At 38.8% G+C, this 17,227-nt stretch overlaps 1 protein-coding gene across 1 annotated transcript; it reads left to right on the forward strand.

The window, feature by feature from the left end:
• Nucleotides 1-374: 374 nt before the first annotated feature.
• Nucleotides 375-14,902, forward strand: NABP2 (nucleic acid binding protein 2). Its single transcript, XM_075199589.1, has 7 exons — nucleotides 375-498; nucleotides 3,608-3,720; nucleotides 4,866-5,004; nucleotides 6,931-7,002; nucleotides 7,101-7,182; nucleotides 7,695-7,758; nucleotides 10,946-14,902. The coding sequence occupies exons 2-7, from the start codon at nucleotides 3,642-3,644 to the stop codon at nucleotides 11,122-11,124; spliced, it is 615 nt and encodes a 204-aa protein (XP_075055690.1). The 5' UTR covers nucleotides 375-498; nucleotides 3,608-3,641; the 3' UTR covers nucleotides 11,125-14,902.
• The last annotated feature ends 2,325 nt before the right edge of the window (nucleotides 14,903-17,227 follow it).

A 17,227-nucleotide genomic window follows, 5' to 3' on the forward strand; every position in this document is an offset into this window, starting at 1 on the left:
AACTAATGTGTACCTAATGCAAAAATCATATTTTATTCATAAAAGGATTATTTTATCTTCTAAAAAGTGACATGTTCTATTTAATAGTCTCTCAAACCTCACTAACTTTTCCACTAGCTTATTTCAGATTGAACTACTGAGAAATGCTAGCATTTTATATTATGAAAAAACAAATATTAAGTTTATTGCACATGTCTAGTGAGACTTCACATGCTTTCTACCAGTCTGACAGGAGCCCCGCCCCCAACTACTTGTCACGCCCCATTGATGACATCATAAAATTCTTCAGTCCTGCGCGGCCAGAATGTTTCAATTGGTCAGGGCTTGTAATGCTCTCCTCTGATTGGCACCTGGCTCTGCTTTTCGTGATCTGGTTGGTCGAACGAAATCAGTGACTTCCTGCAAGTGCAGCAAAGAGAGAGTCGGGCGGAGAGGGATGTGATCTATCGTGATTAGGGAACGCTGTCGTGACAGGGGCAGCAGACCCTTCTACTAAAGGTATTATTTATCAGTCGCTTCGCCTACTTTTATATAGCGTATGCCAGATACACGTCTTACCCCATTGCTGCTCCTCCTATGCATGCAAGCTCTCTGCTGTAGGGCTTATGCACTAGATGCTACTTGTACAATGCAGAAACATTCATGACCACTAAGCGGCTGCAGTCCCGGTGTCCTTTTAGCGCAACAAAAAGTAATTGACTTAAGCAACACATATCTCAATAAAAAAGTTACTTAATCATGCAGTATTATGTTCCATCTCCCTTCACAGCGAAGGACGAGTCCCGTGCAAAATGTAATCACTAGAGACGAAATTATATAATTATCACAACTTTTTGTGGATCAAGGAGTTGCAGATTTGTGTGTAATATATATATATATATATATATATGTACAGTGGTTGATGTGGGGGTGTATATTATGCCAAACCGCCACTTCTACTGCCTTTATTGTAAAAATATTAAATTATATTTGCTTACAATCGCATTTCATTTTTCATGCCAGCACTTCTACATTTCCATACTGTCCCTACTAAATTTTTGCTTCGACCACTGTGTGTGTGTGTGTATATATATATATATATATATATATATATATATATATATATATATATATAATAACTTATGTCTGTGATAACCATAGCAAATGACATTTAACATAGTGGATCTTATATTATGTATAAAAATGCTGGATAGTCCTTGTTGCCTACACTTTTGGGATTGGCAGGAACTTCAGTGACCTAGACAGCTCAACAGTCTGATGTTTCACAAGCATTCAGTGGTGTCTAAGGTGTTGTTAGGGTGGCACTCCAAACTCCATCATCAGCAATAGACAACAGTAGGCAAAAGTGTATAATCCAGCATTGTGATATCCGCAGGGCTGCCAAGAGGAATTCAGGGCCCCGCTACAACAACTTCATAGGGCTCCCCTTATAGTTGAGCATGGCAAAAAGGCGGTATAAAAGTGGGAATGCGCACACAATTGGGGGCGTGACTATGCATCATTGGGGCGCTAGGCCACCCTCCTACAAAAAAAACCCTGCATTGTTTTGTACACCATTAGCACAAGGTTGCAGTGCCTCGCTCACCGTGACATCTAGCATCATAGTGTAATATATATGCAGTGTGTACACAGAGTTCACAGCCTTGACTTGCCCCTTGGGCAGAACAGTCACCAAAAATCAGGATTGTCCCACTAGAATCACACCATTTCACAGACATTCCTGCTCTCTCCTACCAGTTCTTGTCACTTTCACCTCCTGTGGCTGTTGTTTTTTTTTAGTTTTGGCTTGCATGGATCCTGGAATGCTGGGGGCCCTATTTCAAAAAAAAGTGGGTACATTTAGAAAATTCCACCCAGCCCCGGCGTTAAATCAATAGCACCCACGAGTAATAATTAGGCTTTCCTCCAGCCCCTACATTAAAATAATAGTATTTCCATTTAATAAATAATCCTATTTTCCTCCCTGCAAACAGCCCCAGCAATAAATTAATAGTATTTACATTTCATAATATTTCCCGCAACCATCACTGCCATTAAATAATTTATAGTCACATTTAATAGAGACCTCATTCTCCCCAAACTCACCCCCACATTCAATAGCCCCCAAACCACCCGATCTTAAATTAATAGTCCCCACTATTAAATTGCCCCACCATCACCCCCCACAAACAAAATAGCACCCATTAATTAGACACCACCTATCTCACACACTACATTGCCACAAGTCCCCTGTACCATCACACAGCCACACACTACCACAAGCCCCCTGTTCCATCACACACACATTAGTGTCCCTTCATCATCACCACGCTGTGACTCCTTATGATCACACTGTGCCCTCCATGCTGCTCCGCCCCTTCACCTGGCCCCCCCTTCTTCACTCTGTGCCATGCTGCCCCCTCTCCCCTTCATTACTGTGCCATGCTGCAAAATTAAATATCTTCGTCGGGATGCCATGTTTAAACTACTCATCACACCAGGCAATGCATGTTTGCAATTTCAGTGTTGCAAAGAGCATGGCAATGGACTACCAAATAGTGGAGGAAGGTGATATGGTCAGGTGAATCATCCTTCACATGTTATCAACAAATAGACATTTGTGGCACCAACCTAAATACCTGTACAGCCATGACTCCTTGTTTGCAACAGTGAAGGTTTCTGGTGATCCCATAAGCTGTAGGGCACAATTTCCTGATATGGCTTGGGAGCAGTAATTCCCTTAGAAGTCAATTCTAATTGCTACTTAATGGTATTTATGCATAATCTTTACTCCAAATTGCAGCATTGTTTTTCTAAAGGGACAGATGTCTTTCAGGATGACAGTTTTCACACCAATGGACCACTTATGGTCGCCCACTGGTTTGATTAGCCTTACACAGATGTTATCTATATGTCATGGCCAGATCTAAACCCAATCAAGCATTTGTGGCATATTCTTCAACAATGCCTGAGAAAGCATTTCCCGCCTTCATCCACCAGGCCTCAGTTGAGTGACTGTCTTTTAGATGAATGGAGCTGCATTTATACTACACAATTCCAGACATTGGTAGACAACACCATGGCACATACAGGCCTCACTGGCTCCACGGGATGGATCAACTCCCTATTAATTGGTGTTTCTAATTATTTTGTCCCCCCCACCAAAAGATCAATTTATAGCTGAGTTTACTGTTTATATACATACCATATATCTATATATACCCTTGTATTATATCTAAAAGAGAAGTAAAACTGTTTTTGGAGACATCAGAATAAAAATTTATAAGCTGCAACCAAGATGTCTACCCTGTCATTATATAGAAGCACTTAGAGCCTCTTCCATAAGAATTGTTTTAATAACCATTGATATGTCACTAACATTATTTTAGCAATAGTTTATCATAAAGATTATAATGGAGAAGACTTGAATGACGAATTTGAATAAAAAAAAACCAAAAAACTTTATAACGTTTGCAATTGCATTGTAAGGCTAATTAAAACATGCAACATAATTCAGAAATATGACAATAAATACTGTTGTGTTGGTAGAGTTACATTTTATAGTTCATCAGGATAGCATGAGATGCATATGAATAAAGATCCAATGTATATCTTGTTTTTATCTTAGTGATTACACATCATTAGCTGGATAGGAGGGAATTATGACCACTGAAACCTTTGTGAAAGATGTGAAGCCTGGGCTCAAAAACCTGAATGTTATTTTTATTGTCCTTGAAACAGGTAAGTGACTGCCAAGAAAACAGTCCTTTACAATGGAGAAGACTGTTAGTGCTGCCATTCAGCTGCAGCAAGAACTCCTCTATGCCTACAGTAAAAATATTTTGTAGGTTTAGTCTGGGTTCTTTCTGGATCAGTTCACTAAAATGTAAATCCCATTTCCATGAAGTGTTAGAGGGTGTTTGGATCTTTCAGAGCCATTATCTGTATATGGAGCAATGATCACTCCCTTTACACAGCTAGTTGTGTACATGAAAACTTCAGTCCCGATCTCTGTTCCCTTTTAAGTCTCAAACCCGCTTTGTAGAAGATTGGTTTCATGCATCTGTCCAATGCCAGATTTGCTATTTTGAATAAGTGGGAAAATCTTATCTCTTCCAACTTGATAAAGGTTTCTTAGAAGCTGAATCATCTTGGGTATGTGGAACCTGTCACCACTTTTAGTTTACATTTTAGAAAGGTGCTCTTTTTCATGACTTTGTATTTCAGATGCTCTGATGTCTTTTTTTTATATTGATTTAGGCTATTTTATTGTTACATTTTACCTTTTCTCTGCTCCAACTCTGTTTTTGTTTTGTTTTTTTAATAATTTACTGCAAATGTTTCTGCAGTGTTATAAATATTTATTTCATTTTAGTCTACATTATTAGAAAAGTAATAGTCTGTTTATACAGTTCTCTACTAAATAAATTGTTGCTAAGTACTGCATCATCAGAGAAGATAAAGGCCTTAAAAAGAGAGTTCTTAATTTGGATCACACCACTTATCTATATGATGTTTTCCCAAGTTTGGCCCTCAAGTACCCATAACAGGTCATGTTTTGAAGATCGTGCATAATTTATGTTACTGAGTCAGTATTGTCCCACCTGCAAATACAGAAGGTAGTCTTCAAAACATACCTTGTGGGTGTAGAATACTTAAGGACCAGGGGTGAGGGGCACTGAAGGAACTTTGCAATACATCATTATATTACATGTACATACAGCTCTACTGTGACGTGTGTACAATAATTCCCCAAAAATTATGTTGTTTTTTCTGATCTTATTTTACATGTTTTAATGTAAACTTTATGTAAGAATAGGAAAAACACTTTCCATTCCAATAGCAGGTTATCACTATTTATTACTGTCCTCGCCCTGACGTTCCAGGTAGAGTCACCAAGACAAAGGATGGCCATGAAGTTAGAACCTGTAAGGTAGCCGACAAGACGGGCAGCATCAACATCTCTGTCTGGGATGATGTGGGAAACCTGATCCAACCTGGAGACATCATCAGGCTCACAAAAGGGTAACTGGTTGCTGGGTTTATAAATAGGACCTGAGGTGCCATAGCTATGTCATAGTTAATATATTTATAGTGACTCTCAATGTCTCAACGCAGCATGACCAGTCGTGAGATGTTTGTAGAAGGTTCAGGGAATAGCAACATTTTTTAAAATCTCAAAAATAGGTATTTGATGTACCAGATCGCAGTGATAATTAGTGTACGTTATGTTATCTTGTTCTAGGAGTGACACTGGATAATTGGATAATGGCATAATATAAACCCGTACTGTCAATTCTAAGGTATTCTGAAGGCTTCAAACAAAGTTGTTTAAGACAGGCAATACTGATCCCTTTCCAAATTACAATGGGGTTTCCTTATTAATTCTGAAATGAAAACATCATTATGTAGTATTTACAAAAATATAACTTGGACAAGGTTTGTGTATATTATTATTATCAGATGTATGTTATTTAGGTATGGGGCCTATTATCTGGAATGTTTGATTAATAATTTCCCACACTATGCACACTTGTGCGATTTTGGCACTTACACCCACATGTACCTGGAGAGATGAGACTTGTTGGGATAGGAGCGTTCTTACATTGGCCAAGTACAGTAAAGGTGTGTTTGCACAAATATCGCTCATGCAGACGGCAGAAACATGCATATACATCTGTTAATGAGCGTTTCTTTTGTCCCTCCTATCAGGCAGGTGCAAATAATGATTATGATGTCATAAACCAGGTGCTGCTGATGCGGATGCATCTCGAGATGCAGATTTGCGCTATCTTTCCATGCTTTTTTTATATTTTAATAATTTACTCCCATTTTGCGACCAACTCTGCGTTAGCACCAATATCTGTAAGATCAGGCAGGTGTGTTTAGATTATCCATCAGCTTTGCTCTTTGTTCTGTAAGGATCTCTCCTCCATAAATATTAATCCATCTCGCAACACTGCCCCAGCCGACTTCTTTGGGCATGTTACTTAAGGTTACCCTCGCTGTTGTTCACTCTCCTTTATTAGTCAAACCTCCTTACATCCAGCCACAAGGATTCAAATGAGATTGTGTCACCGTCCCATCATTTTCCCCTCTTTCCTAATTTAAAAGTATACTGAATAAGCTATGTATTCTGTACTACTCAAAACTTGCATTTTTTTTTCTCAATAGTGCTTCTCAGTGACTGCAGAAAAGTGCTCAGTGTCAAAACGCATTCAGAGAACATTATTCTGACATCTACAACAGATTCTTGCTTTTGTGATGTTAGTGGGGACATTTATAGGATAATTTTGGCTAATAAAATCCAACAAGTAGTAGTAACAGTTCATGACATTTAATGAGCAAATGTTGCCGCTACAATAGGGTACATTCTTTTAGGAGCAATGTTTGTAAAGTCACATACGCCTTTTACATATTTACTTGTAGATGTTGCATTTCTTTATTGGGACAATGAATATTTATTTTAGCATGGAAACTTTTAATACCAGGGCAGGAGAGCTTATTTGAATTTCAGTGGCAGCTGCCAGTTGAGTAATGCCAAGTATAACATTTGTGTTGAACTATTGTAAGATTAAAGTCTAGTTATTGCTTGCAGAAACATTTGTTATGTCCTTATTTGTGTTAATGTAATATGAATTTCTCCAGATGAAAGCACTATTTTGATAACTGTGTGTAATATGTTACCTCCATTTTCTTTTGAAGTTGTTTTCCACTTTTTGTCAACTGCCCCTAGTTCATGTAGCTAACCCCTGTGTATACTTTGTCGGTTTTCGTCCCCTTATCTGTGGTAAGGATACCTGACTAGACGTTATCCCAATACTTTTAGCTTTAAAATGCTCAAAATAGTGTTCCAAAAATGAATTTTACGTGTCACCAAGCAAATTGTTTAGCGAGAATTTGCCTTAGATCTTCTCCTTTTTCTCTCTTATCCTCTGTCTCTATTTGCAGTTATGCTTCTGTCTTCAAGGGCTGCCTGACTCTGTACACAGGACGGGGTGGTGACCTACAGAAGATTGGAGAGTAAGACATAGTGCTCGTCTGCCCAGTCACTTTCTGTATGTAGGAGAGCATTTTTCGTTATCTAATTTAGCTGTTATTGACATTTTTCTCTTCCTCAGATTTTGCATGGTTTATTCTGAAGCACCTAACTTTAGTGAGCCAAACCCTGAGTATGTGGCTCAGCAATCCCAAAGCAAGCAGGTGATGTGTTTTATGTTATCAGTGACAGTGTGTCTACTCTTTGCTTATTGAGTACGGATGTGTTAGGCTAGATACACACTGCAATGACAAATGAAGGATTGCCCCAATATCACAGTAATGTGTACCCTGGAACGGTGTATGATCATCATTCCAAAGCACATAAAATCGTTGATCAAGATTTTCAAACTGACTTTAAACTCACATTCAACAATGGAACAATGTCATTCCAATTCTGCAGTGTGTAGGCATTCTGCAGAATTGGAACGACAGATGAGGTGGGGGAATGCAGGCTAAGAGCATGGGGGTGGATCCCTGCTGAGCGACTGTCTGCTCTTCATCTGTCATAACCATCGGCTGGCTGTCGCAGATCTGAAGGTAAATCATGTACAGTGTGTACACATGAATCGGCATTCTGATTGGGATTTTTATTTATGTCACTGTCGTTTGTGAATCGCTAATCCTTTATTTTTCCTATAGTGTGTACCTAGCCTTACTTTACTTTATGATTTCAGGCACAGACAGAAAATGTGACAGGAACAGCCAATCACAGTTCTTCAAGTAGCGCTACTCCTCCAGGTAAAAACACAGTGCTGTATGGTTCCTTCACTGATAACAATGAAATCTTCATGCAAGATGGCATTTTAAAAACATCACATGTGCAGTGCATCAGCGCAAGTTGATGATTAAAAACATCTTATTGGAGATCGGGAGATTATTTTTCTGTACAATCCTCCCACCTATATCTCTTGACTGAAGTGTATTAGCATTGTCATTGAAAGTCCCTGTGACGTCACCAAGGGGCTTACTCCTATTAGCAATCCATGCAAGGCATTACTAATAGATCCATGTTAACATGTATTTTAATATTTAATATTGCCTGCTGTTGTAATTGGTGGTAATGGTTTAAAGCGGCAAGTTTAATCCTAGTCCTTAAAATAAACTGTCAAGTTGTGGGGTCCTGCCTTTGCTGCTTTAAATTCACAAAGCTGAATGTCTCTCCGTTTTGTGTTTTAAAACGGCAGTGCCGGCATGCAAACAGTTCGGAATTTATAGCAGTCTGCAAGGTACTGTTTTCGGAGATGTTCTTTGTCTCTATTAATGTAAGTCAGCATTTTAAGCAGGTCGCTTTAATGGCAATCGGATTTTATATGTCTATATACCTGCTGTCATTATTACAAGTATCACAGTAACGTACCCCACCTGTTGTAATTACTAATGATATCTACCACTCCTACAGAAATGCTCTGGACACTGCTAAACAAGCATACTACCGATCTCTCATCTATGCTCAGGCTTCTAACCCCAAACGCCTCTTTAACACATTTAACTCTCTCTTCTGAATCCTCCCGCCCCAAATCCTCCAACTAACATCAGTGCACAGGATCTTGCTTCCTATTTCAAGGACAAAATAGATAAGATCAGGCTTGAAATGGTATCTCCCTTGACAAGCAATCTGCTTAATTCCTTTGTAGCACCCTCCGACACTCTCTTCATTTGATCCCACAAATGAAGAGAAAGTTTCTACTCTCTTCTCATCTTCCTACTCTACCTCCTGTCCTCTTGATCCCATTCCCTCACAAATGGGTATGTCCCTGTCTCCTGTGCTCATTCCCCCTCTAACTAAAATCTGTAATCTATCTCTTTCTACTGGTATTTTTCCATCTATATTCAAGCATGCAGCATGCAGTGATTACTCCCATTTTAAAAAAAACAGAATTCTGACCCTAACGCTCTCATAAATTACCGCCCCATCTCCCAGCTCCCATGCCCCTCCAAGCTTCTCAAGAGAATTGCCTACACACACCTCACACACTTTCTTACAGCAAACAACTTATTGGATCCTCTTCAGTCAGGCTTTCGCTCTCAACACTCCACAGAGACTGCGCTGACCAAAGTTGTCAATGATTTGATCACTGCAAAAAATAATAACCAATACTCTCTTCTAATTCTCCTGGATCTCTCTGCTGCATTTGACACTGTTGACCACTCTCTCCTCATACAAACGCTGCAATCCCTAGGTCTTGAAGGCACTGTCCTATCCTGGTTCTCATCCTACCTATCTAATCGCTCTTTCAGTGTTAATTTCTCTGGATCCACCTCTGCTCCGCTTCCTTTATCAGTTGGAGTACCAAAAGGCTCAGTCCTAGGTCCTCTGCTATTCTCTATCTACACCACTTCTCTTGAAAAACTAATAAACTCCTTTGGATTTCAGTATCATCTCTATGCGGATGATACACAAATTTATCTATTCTCCTGATCTTTCACCATCTGTGTTGTCTCACGTTACTGACTGTCTTTCTGCCATTTCATCTTGGATGTCTTCTCGCCAACTCAAACTTTCAAAAACTGAATTAATAATATTCCCACCCAAGAACAGAAGCTTCCTGCCTGACATTTCTATTTCTGTCGATAACATGACCATAAATCCCACCCCGCAAGCTCGTTGCCTAGGTGTAATCCTTGATTCACAACTGTCGTTTATTCACCACATCAACTCTATATCTAAATCATGTTACATACACCTAAAGAACATTTCCAGAATACGCACATATCTGACACAAGACACCGCAAAAACATTAATTCATGCACTCATCATCTCCCGCATCGACTATTGCAATTCCCTCCTTACTAGTCTTCCCAAAGTCAGACTTGAACCCCTACAATCTATTTTGCACGCAGCGGCTAGACTGATTTTCCTTACAAACCGTTATTCCTCTGCTGAGCCACTCTCAGTCTCTACATTGGCTGCCTCTATTTCAACGAATCCAATATAAAATTCTTCTACTAACATACAAGGCCATCAACAAAATTGCACCGACATACATTCCTCGAAATATCTCCCTACTCGACACCTCCGTTCTGCACAAGATCTACGTCTCTCCTCCACTCTCATCACATCCTCCCATTCTCGGTTACAGGATTTTTTCCGGGCTGCACCTACTTTGTGGAATTCCCTCCCTCGCACAGTAAGACTTTCCTCTAGTCTTCAAGTGTTCACTGAAAACCCACCTCTTCAGACAAGGTTATGATATTCCTCAACCACCATCTTAATTTCCCTAGATTACCCTATTGCCAACCTCTACACTGCTAACGCAAGACAACAACCTTCTGACCAACATTGCAACACACACAGCCCACTCAGTACTTTTACCTTTGCAGTCTGGCTGGTCCATTGTGCAATATGATGTAGCACATGCCCTTGTGTTTCAAACTCCCATTGTCCTATAGATTGTAAGCTTTCGAGCAGGGTTCTCTTACCTCTCTGTCTGTATGTATTACCCAGTATTGTCTTATTAATGTTTGTTCCCAATTGTAAAGCGCTACGGAATTTGCTGGCACTATATAAATAAATGTTGATGATGATGATAATGGATCCAGTTTGCATTGGATCCATAAGTAATAAAAATAGAGACCATTGATTTGAGCCTCTTATGACTTCTACATGTAAATATATGCCCCTTTAGCTCCCTAAAACTTTGATTCAAAGTCTTCATTTTACAGCTGTTAACTAGGAAAAACAAAGCTTTCTCTCAAAAGCAACTATAACCATTGGCTGGATAGATTAATAAGCTAAAAATTAATGTGCAACAAAACCACAAAACTGGTTATGGCTGTAAAGGTTAATCAGTCAGACTATTATATTTTTGAGTAACATAAGGGTAACTGCGCAGTTAGATTGATACAGCAATATATATAGGAACAGGGCTAATGTTTTAATAAATATTTAAGGAAACAGAATGTATATTTGCATTTTTTTTTTCAGCCTCTGACCTACCTAATGGCAATGGAAGTAATAATCCAGGTAGTGTTGTGCTCCAGTCACCAGCACCCACTCACCCCTCAAGTGGACGGATCACACGCAGCCAACCCAACCACTCACTTCCTGGAGTGCCTAACTCCATCAGTAATGGCAAAGAGACACGACGGACTGGGAAGAGATAGCGGCCTTAATCTCTGCAGCTGAAACTGTACTTTATTCTCCTCTCCATCTCTTAACACAGGACCTATTGTGAATCCAGTGAGGAGCAGGATCGTGCTATCTTACTAATCCCTTACCAGACCAGCATCTTGACCTCTGCGCCAGTTAAAAGATACAAGATGTGTATGTGAGCCAAATGTCTCTCTATCTAGTGCGCTAAGGAGAAAGGAAAAGGATATAAGGAAATGGTCTCACAACTTGAAAATAATAGTCTCTCTTACAATTTTGTAGCTTTATAATCTTGTCTGTCTCAGCATGGAATATGCGAGTGTCTCCTAATTAGAAACAAGGAAGCCCCATAATCTATGGCTCTGGATACTTGTCGTTGCCCTGTTTATTACTGTAATACTGAACATAGCAGGGTTAAAGGTAGGTGAATTATTTGGCGCTATATGACCTTCAGTCGATGTGATGTGGATGCTTTGAAGTCTGGATAGGAATGCAGATTGGCATTGGCACGATTGGATGTATTTATCAGGAAGAAATTTTTAAAGTAATACCAATATATCACAAACCTGTATAACATCTAATATAAAATACACTATAACAAAAATACAAAGGGTGCATTTATGTCTAATACAGTGTTCAGATTAAAACCATCTTGGACCCTGGGCAGGGGTTTAGCTTTGCTATTCTCTCCCTCTCCTTTAAATCGTCTGCACCTAATACTGAGTTACCTATCAAGGTGATCCAAGGTCGCACCGGTCACCCATCATCTTGCCTCACACTGCAGCATACAGTAGCTGATTGGGCAGTTTATTCGTTCAGGTAACCTTTCTTGGTCAAACAGTGAGTAAATCTGGCAATGAAGTAATCACATGGGTGCAGGTTGTGTTCCTCTGGTCCGCTGTGGATTCCCTCTCTTCAGGACATAAATATAAGTCTATAGTCATAAGGGCTGTCATTTAATCTTAAGTCTAGTGCTATGCAGCAATGCATTACACCAGGCTCCTGACTTAGAAAGCCTCATGTAAATGCAAAACTGGCTGTGTTGCTGCCTCATTATAAAGAAAGCAAAAGAAGAGAACAGCCATGAGCCCGTGTAGCGTATTGAGGTGGTACCTGGACTACTGACTCTCACCGCTGTTGCTACTGTTTTATAATTGCCTGCTTTACCAGAATGTCCTAGAGCCTCCTGAATTAGGGGATGACCTCCCAGATAGTAAACTTCACAAAAGCACCAAGTGTATCCTGCGCTCCTTTCTAAAAGTTGCTTTACCAATTTAGAATAGGATGTAGATTTCCAGATTTTCCCAAAAAGTGATCAACCAAATAAATATGTGACTGAAAATTCAAGCACTAATAGTGTATTTTGGAAAAAATGAGAATTATAAAGGGACTTGGTCCTCTCTATTATATAACAAACTAAACCATCCCCCCAAAAAGACCTGTTGTGGTTGAAACGTGTTGGATGTAAAGGTTCTATTTCCTACAGGCATATGAACACTTATACCAGGTGTTTGAGCATTTGGAGACCTTATTACTACAATCATTCCAGCAGACCTTGTGCTTTGTACCGTGTGCAATATCATCTATTTCTGGTAGGAGTCCATTCACATTTCTGATGTGCCCTAGGATTTTTGTATCGATATGTTTTTATGATTTTATATATTTTCTTATGTTATTAAAATTTCATATTTACACTATCACACGAGATATATATTTTTTTCCCCCTTTTTCTGATGTCTAACACACCCATTGGGGAGATGTTCATCACTAAACAACTGGAATCTGGATATTGAAAAATTCCTAAAATACAAAGCTCTTAATATTTCTATGGTTTGTAAGCGCACATACAATGGGAGTTTGGAGGTGAAGGTGAAAATCACATCTAATAGACTCAAGAAGGTGTTTTGATAGCGCAGAAAACATTTTGTCTTTTGTAAGTACACTCCCTTAGGGGGAAGGAATTGCTGAAACATTTGAGAATATCATCACTAGAAACACAAAGTTTTTTTTATGTCAAATATTTTATGTTGTTTACACAGTATCGCGCTATTTGTTTTTACTTTTTTTCTCACTTATGTCAATTTTTTTGTGAATGCACAATTGATATAGAAGAGAAGAGGATTCATCCCTTATCACAACATAAGTATTTTTTGTCACTTGTATTCAATATAAGATTCATAAGTTTGATTTTTTTTTTGGGGTGTTGATTGTTTAGTTTGTTATATGATAGAGAGAACTAAGTCCCTTTTATAATTCACATTTTTTTTTCCAAAATACAACAAACACTATTAGCGCTTGAATTTTTAGTCACATATTTATTTGGTTTATCTCCCAGATAGTGATCAGATCTCCCAGAGAGCACTTCACTGATGCAAAGTGGACGGAGACATGAAGCAAATCACATCATCAAGGTCCGCCTGCCTCTCAGTAAATACCAAGTGGCAGGGGAGTGAGGACATGAATTGGGGTATCACTCCCTGACTACTCAGTGTTTAGTGAGGTAAATGAGGGTGGATTCACTTCCCGCCCACTCAATGACACAAATTTTGTGATGAAGCCTTGCCCGCCTCTTTTCCAATCTGGTTTCCGCATCTACCAGAAACCAGGTAGAAAGAGTCGGCAAGTATGTTTTTGCTACACCACTGATCAATATGCTACACATAGTGATTTGAATGTGACTGCAAAAATGTTCAGGACATTAACAGCTTTGTGACTAATACTGTAGTATGAATCGCATCTGTCTCACGGATTTTAGTTTCATCCCATACAGGCAAACACAATTTCTTTTGCAGAAATATTTTTGCTTCTATATTTTTTACTTACTGTGATCTGTTATGAACAATTTGTATTGACTCATTCCCCTTTCTGTACTAATTGAGAATTTTTAAATATTTTTAATATGCTGTGTAAAGTTCAACGTCATTTATATTTGCAATTTATTTCTTCAAATATAATGCATTGCCTTTGTTATATTGTGTTTAAGTTACTGTGGATCTCTAGATGCTAACGTATTAACCACTTGATTAATGGATGGATTTCACACCTTCATAACCAGAGCAAATTTCACTTTTTGGGATGTGACACTTTAAATTTGAATACATTTTTTTGTTTATTTCTTAGTCTACATAAATGTGTTTTCTATTGTGTTTCGTGACAGATAGTGATTTCTTTTGGTAGCAATTTGGAACATCACTTTTTATTTTATATGTTTTACCTGTTTAACTGCTGACAAAATAGGGAAAAGGTCGTTTTCCATGTTTGTTCCCCTAGTACAATGAGGATTAGTGTAACATCTAAAAAATCGTTTCTCACATCTGCAACTCACCTGTGTGCAAAGTGGATGCATTAGGGTAGGCATAAGGGTAGACAAAAATTGGCAAATTTTTGTGGGTTTGGGGTAACTCACATTATGCATGCTACTTACGCATTGCTGCATGAGTGTGACTTCAATGCCACATGTGCCCGTGTCACAGAGAATGGGATGACGCAGTTTTGATGGATTAGAAAAGGAGATACATGTTTTCTTTTCAGATTTATTTGGTGAGTGGAACTTTTATACAGTGACCAATCTTTTAAGAGGTTGCTAATTAGTTCTACACACTGAGGGATGCAAGACACTACGCTAGTCATAACAACTTCCTCTTTAATTGAGAGTATCTTAACCGGTATTGCTTTATATGTTACAAATGATGTACGGAATACGCTGTATATTCTTCCCATATAGTGTATGTATTGTTTCTGCATAACCTTTGGATCTATAGCAGCACAGTAAATGTGGACTATTTATTTTTATTCTTTTAAGTCTTTATACGTATTTTTAATATACCTTTTAAACTTTACACGTTGTAGAACAAAGTTACCAATATACAGTCGTGAACAAAAATATTGGCAACCTTGCAGTGTTTTATAGTAATGTGCCATGTCTTCCAGAAAATGGTTGAACCCAGTGTTGGGTAGCTGGGTCACACACGTCATTAAGCACCCAGCACTGGTTGAAGACAAGACGCTTTGCTGTTGTGAAGTGGCCAGTAATGAGTCTAGATGTAAGTCCCATAGAGGTGCAAAAAAATGAGCGTTAGTTTTTACCATACTACTGGTAAAAAATGTGCGGCTGTAATGTTCTGAGAAACATTGTGGCCAGTTGAATCTGCCTCACAGGCGCAGATCTGAATACAACAGTTGGGAGAAGCCACCCCTCTAATCCATGCTTGCCTACTTTGTGCCATCTACCTCAGGGAAATCCTGAAAGAGGAGTGTGGTGAGAGGGTGGAAAGGGGTGGGGCACAGCGAATCACGGCATTTTGGCCTCACGACTACAATCTGTCTTTTGTGGCGGGGCCAAAATGACACTATTTGCCATGAATCGCGTCACTGAGGCATGTCTGAGACAGGATGCGGTAGAATCGCCTGCTCTCCCGGAAGACTTATCCAGAATTCAGAGTCTCCCAGACATTCCGAGAGAGTAGGCAAGTATGCTCTAATCTGTAGCAGTTTGCATAAGGTGACTGGACCAATATGCCAGTAGAGAGGTGCAGGAAGCTTATCCATGGCTATAGGATTTGGTTGATTGCAGTTATTTTGACCAAAGGCTGTGCTACCAAATATTAAGTCTAAAATGTCATTATTTTTTTCAATGCCATTTCTTTTCTTTTTTTGTTTTAAAAGCATATGCAGTGTTAAATTCAGACTCTCAACCAAAAGTTCTGTATATTAACAGAGAGAGAATTTTAGAGACCAAATTCCGTTGTTAATTTCACCTTTTATTTAGAGGAAATTGCGAGTTATTTGGAAAACTTGTAAGGGTGCCAATATATTTGGCCATGACTTTGTGGCATTACACTAAGCGCTTAAAAATGATGCCGTTTTGTTCCTACTTCGCCTGTAATATAAAGTTATAGACAGAAAAAAAATTATCCCAATATGCTACCAATAAGAAGCGCAATTTGGTTGGGTTTTTTTTTGGGGGGGGGGATAAAATCCACATTTTGAGAGTTACAAAATAAAAAAAAAAGTCATGCCTGGTGAAAGTGTCATACAGAGAAAATATGAAAACTGGTCTGACCACCTGGCCCAAATCACACATGGTCCTAAAGGAGATAAAAATTGAATGTGTTTTTATAAATCTGCGCCAACCATCTTGTCCGTGTTTAGCAACGTTTGACACACAGAAATTTAAGTACCCAACGCAGTAGAAAGAATTTTTCTTCTTTTAACACATCCATTTGAGTGAAGTACATTGTAAAAACCTATGTGTATCTTTTCTTATTTTTTTAAGAAATCAATAAAAAGAACATTTATTTGTTTCACTAAACTACATTTTGAAATATATCCTCTTCAGCCCATTGGTTCCCTGTTACCTGGCATTGCAGTGGATGCAGAGCTACTTACACTTAGCACTATAATTTTTTTTTTTTTCCACACCGTAGAAACAGAACAGTCCAGATTCACTTTTGGAGCAAAAAAATGTAATAAAGAATAGAAAGAGCAAATTAGGACTTTTTAAAGCTTTGTTTATTTTTTACAATTTTATTTTATGAAACAAACAGCCATGTATGGATGGAGGATAAACTTTACAAAGAAGATAAAGGGAAGGAAAACAGGCCGGGGAAGAGGTAGATTGTATCCTAATAGTATTGCCAGTGGTGGATGTGGGGGTGTATACGGTGGTATGACGTACTGACACTCCAACTGCCTTCATTATAAAACTATTGCATTCCATTCACTTACATTCCCGCTACAATTTTTTCATTCCGCCACTTCTAAATTTCCGCTTCGAATACTGGGTATCGATATAAAAGCCAAGACTCTATTGGCCCCACAGCAACCTCAGAAAGCTGCCGTTATGTTAATAAATTATGACCATGTTTCAGATCTGCCCTGATTATGTACTTACATCAGGGGGAGCTCCAGTGATTGGGTTATCCACCCAAAGTCCCCTAAAAATATAAAGGCACCCCTGGATATATGTGTAAACTCACAGTTGTATGAAAAAAAGATTTGGCTTTCTTGTCGAAATGTCTGTTTCGCTGAATCGTTATGTGAAAAGAAGTTATTGCAGCATCTGCCGAGTACAAATTAAACATGGCACATGCACGTTTTGTCCACAGTTCCTATAGA

Source organism: Mixophyes fleayi, chromosome 2, assembly GCF_038048845.1.
Source record: "Mixophyes fleayi isolate aMixFle1 chromosome 2, aMixFle1.hap1, whole genome shotgun sequence".
NCBI lineage: Eukaryota > Metazoa > Chordata > Amphibia > Anura > Limnodynastidae > Mixophyes > Mixophyes fleayi.

Coding starts and splice junctions, on each gene's coding strand:
- NABP2 (XM_075199589.1), top strand. CDS start 3,642: ATGACCACTGAAACCTTTGTGAAAGATGTGAAGCCTGGGCTCAAAAAC. Junction 3,721..4,865: donor TTTTATTGTCCTTGAAACAG/GTAAGTGACTGC, acceptor CTGACGTTCCAG/GTAGAGTCACCAAGACAAAG. Junction 5,005..6,930: donor ATCATCAGGCTCACAAAAGG/GTAACTGGTTGC, acceptor CTCTATTTGCAG/TTATGCTTCTGTCTTCAAGG.